The following is a 4414-nucleotide window of genomic DNA, read 5'->3' on the forward strand; positions in this document are numbered from 1 at the left end:
AGTTCCAGATAAAGTTTCCGCTAAAACACCTCCGGAATCATTCCGGACGTGCCCGGAACGTACGGCGGGTCGCCATCGGCGTCGATTTGCGGAACGGAATTTAGTACGACTATCTCGACAAACAGCATACACAGCAAATATAACAATTTTGTGTTTTGCAAAATTCCCGAACGAACGCAACTATTCAACTTTTATATTTTTTGAAACGTTCAAATTTCAAACGTTTACTTAAATCAAAGTTGAAACTCGGCATAAATTGGTTCAGTGAGTTGGCGGCCTTTCTACATGATATTACCTAATAGGTGGAGAGCCGAAAAGGGGATTTTTTAATTTAATTGAGTGCGGCAGATGAACATAAAGGAGGATAACTTACATGTTGTTGACTGATACTATTGCTTGCTAGGTACGTTTAGATAACCAAAAAAAAAACAACTTCAGAAATACATAAACAGCATCTCATTTGAAGACAAAGTAAATCGGTTATTAGATAAAGTGTGCATTAAAAAATCTATCTTAGAATCCGAGGGTTACCAACTTATCACGCTAAGCCCGCCAAACTGCATTGGAGTATTGGTATTATATTAGTGGGCATAAGCCTCTTCAATAAGGAGAGAGACCTGTAGTAGGTTGTTAAATTATCTGATAGGTAATAAAATAAATCCCTATTCCACTTCAATTAGGCCCTAATCGTAAAATCTCTAGATTTAATGAACCGATTTTCAAAATTATTTTTCTAATAGATAGATCCACGTTATATGTGTCTTATCTATTTTATACTTCCATATTCTCAAGGAAACGGGAAATATGGAAGCGTCCGCTAGTATGCCATAAACTTACGAGTGTATCTATGCTTATCTAAGTATCGTACTTATTATAGCTAAGTATCGTACTTATTATAGCTAAGTATCGTACTTATTATAGCTAAGTATCGTACTTATTATAGCTAAGAATCGTACTTATAAAGTTGAGCTGCTGCTGATTGGTTGATAATGAAGTATCCACCAGTAGGAACCGGAAGGCATTTGTTACATAGAATCTCAATTTCGTATATGTCAACTAGCATACGTCAAAGATAGTGAATTAGCTGGAGTGCTCATCGTGCTTAAAAAAATAAAACATTTCAGGACGTGACTGCTATTTAGCGATGGCTTTTTAAATATGAGAGGTGCCAAGCTGCAGTAAGCTGTTTTAATTACAGCTCTCGTCCAGAGCTGAGTCCTGAGTCCACTTAATCTTCCTTAATTTTCTCATTCCGCGGACGGCGTGTCGTTGCAATGGTAAATTAAATATAAAATTTTATGTCTTTGAGGTTTATGTTATGTTGCATTAACTATTAACTTGACTTGCCTGGTTTTGGCATCTTGTCGTAAATACAAAATTTTTAACTGTATTATGCTACGAAATGAAATATTTTGAAAAATACTACATAGTAGTGTATAATGTCTCACAAACCTGAGCATGTTGAGACCACAACCAAATTAGCAAAAACAAACACCACTCTTTCATATTTATCGCAAATTTCAAAAAGGTACCAGCTCAGCATTGTGCTGCATTACCAAACATAGCAGTTTAATCCAGGCATCCTGATTTGATGTATGAAATGAACTATATTTTATTGTTAAAGTCAAAGTTACAAGTCAAAGAATTCATTCGACACTGAAGGTTAAATAAAATAAACAAATTTTCACATAATTATAACGGCTTAGGAATTCGAAAGTAAACAAATTTCCAAAATATCCCTTAATCAAAATACTTTTTGGCAATATCATTCACATTTCGCCGTGAAATAGCCAGCTTTTCAACGCTTTGTGTTCCAAACACCTGTAGAAACGGTGAAATTTTTTTTGAAAAGCGTAAAATTTGAATAATGTATGGCGTGCGAGTGGACAACAAAGAGGTTTTAATCGCTCCCAAACAGGCAAATTAGTCACAGCGCGGGGAAAAGTCAATTTGTTCATGTGCTGAAAACAAAACAACTTTCCTATGTATTCTTGGAGCCTACAACAAATTACGGGGCTCTTTACAACCTGTGGTATTTATTTAAGAGCGTCCTGGCTGTATAGTACTATACCGTGCTCTCTTAGCAAATAAAAAAAAAACAAATCATAGACAAAATTAAAAAAGCGGGATATTTATAATATTGTTCGTAGTAAAATTCGAATTTTAAAAAATTATAAACAATAAAAGGTGCATTTTAAATTGTGGCAAATATTTTTCAAGTTCGATTTTGTATTTTTTTTTTTATTATTAAAAGAATGTTGAAGTCTATAGCAGTCTTCGCGATGTTCCTGGTGTGTTGTTATTGTTTCGAAAGTAACGAATTATCGGTTTTGGAATCAAGAGCCAAAAAGAAAAAGAGTTCTGCGAAACTGATTGGTAAGTTAACTATTCCTAATTGTATTAAATTTTATCAAAAATAGTAGAAAATCATCATGCGGATTTTCGTAACAAAACTTTATTTAGTGCAGTACAGGGATTTGTTTCATTGCAATATGAGGAGCCGAAGGGGTTTTGGATTTACTCGAGCGCCAAATAAGCAGACAAAAGCATGCAAGTGATAAGTCAATTGAAAATAAAAAAAATGGTAAATCCAACTGTACAACTTCCTGACAATATGTAGCACAAAAAAGTACATCTTTCACATGTTGATATTGCTCGGTTGGTCATTTGTCCTCATAGATTTTGTGCTCGTACCGAAGCAGTGGTAGTTCATCTCGATTTTCAAAAAGTTGTACGATGTTAATCATTTAATAAAATATTTTTCCAAAAAGGAGGAGGTTCTACGTTCGGCTGTATGTATGTTTTTTTTTTTATTTTAATATAAGAATGGACATAGCAAATACATAGGGTGTCCCGTAATTAAGGGATAAAACGGAAATGGTAGACCTCAACCTCAACCTTATTACCTAAAACTTATTTGAACAGTTTTGAAAAAATCCCTAAAGTTACCTTGGAAAATCTGAAAAGGATATATAACTTATATATCCTTTTCAAATTTTTCAAAATTTTCTATCTTGAATCAGTTTTTTCAATGCTGTACCTGTTGTAATTAAGATTATAAAGTTCTGATTTTTGTTAAATAACACGGATTATGTAACAATGTACCAATGTATTGTAATACTTACTAAACTATGTACCAATGTACTGTGATACCTACTATTTTTAAAAATAAAGTTTTATTTGTTTTGTAGAAGAAGCTTTGATGCAATAACCTTTTTTTTTTCATAAAAAATTGCCCTCTGCTAAAAAGTATGGGAGGTGGAAATTATTTTTTTAAATCGGTTGGAATGTAATAATAGAAGAAAAATGATTATCGATGAAGTTGGTCATTCCCATATATTTTCTTTTCGTTTTCGAAGCGTTAGCGTTTGTAGAAAGAGAATCGACATACTACAGGGCTACAAGCCCTGGTCTAACCCGTCGCATAAGATTTCTCACATCAATATATATTTTCAGGCCTGATCCTACTGCTGGTGTTCTCAAAAGTGGCAATCTTCAAGGCGGTGTCAGTGTTCCTCATGATGACGGTCTTCCAAAAGCTGTTCTCGTTCGGCGGCCTGGTGCTCCAGTACTTCATGAAGATGAAGGCGGAGAAGCCGAAGCCCGCGCCGCTGTACGGAGCGCCCACGCAGGGTTACGACACCGTGGGCTACAGCTATGGCCCACCAGACCGCGAGCCCTTGCGCCAGGAGGGGTATCCTGGGAAGGACGTCGCCAGCTCCTTGGATTGGATTTTGAATAAACAACCCTAATGGAATTTTAGTATTCACTTTTAACGTTTTTCTAATACCTAAATATTTCCACCTCAACCTCAAAGAAGGCGTACTTTTAATGATGAAGGCCTACATCTTAAAAAGAAGAACGTAAACATGCTATGCTGTATTTTAGTAAAAGAATAATTTCCGTATCTTTAAAATGTAACCGATATTCCCGTTCCAGTTATTCTGAAAATTAAACCCGTGACTTTTCGGCGTGAGTCCGTTCTCTTGAGGCTACAACAACAGGTTTAACCGACTTCAAAAAAAGTAGGAGATTTTCAATTCAACTCGTATGTTTTTGTTATGTTTGTTACTTCGGTGTTTATAAACCGATTTAGAAAATTATTTTTTGTTTGAAAGAATATACTTTAAAATTAGTCTTATTAAATTTTCAAGAAAATCGGTTCAGTAATTTTGTGTAAAAAAAAATTTAATCGCCTTTAAAGACGCATTACTACAAGTACTAGACGCTAAAAATAGAAAAATAACATCGTACCTATATATTTTTCGATTTTATCTACCTTTCTATTGATCGGTTTTAAGGCGAGGCCAAAAACAATATAGCACCGCCTTCGAAACGATCAATAGAAAGGACAAGGTTTCGCTTTTTGGAGTAGGTAATACATCTTTGAAGTCGGTTATTTAATCGGTAAATA

At 34.7% G+C, this 4414-nt stretch overlaps 1 protein-coding gene across 1 annotated transcript; it reads left to right on the plus strand.

Moving 5' to 3' along the window:
* The first annotated feature begins 2130 nt into the window (after positions 1-2130).
* On the plus strand, positions 2131-3752 carry LOC112054674 (uncharacterized). The gene is made up of 2 exons (XM_024094537.2): positions 2131-2376; positions 3457-3752. Exons 1-2 carry the CDS (start codon positions 2256-2258, stop codon positions 3750-3752), a joined length of 417 nt encoding a protein of 138 aa, XP_023950305.2. The 5' UTR covers positions 2131-2255.
* Positions 3753-4414: the final 662 nt, after the last annotated feature.

Source organism: Bicyclus anynana, chromosome 1, assembly GCF_947172395.1.
Source record: "Bicyclus anynana chromosome 1, ilBicAnyn1.1, whole genome shotgun sequence".
NCBI classification, from domain to species: Eukaryota; Metazoa; Arthropoda; class Insecta; order Lepidoptera; family Nymphalidae; genus Bicyclus; species Bicyclus anynana.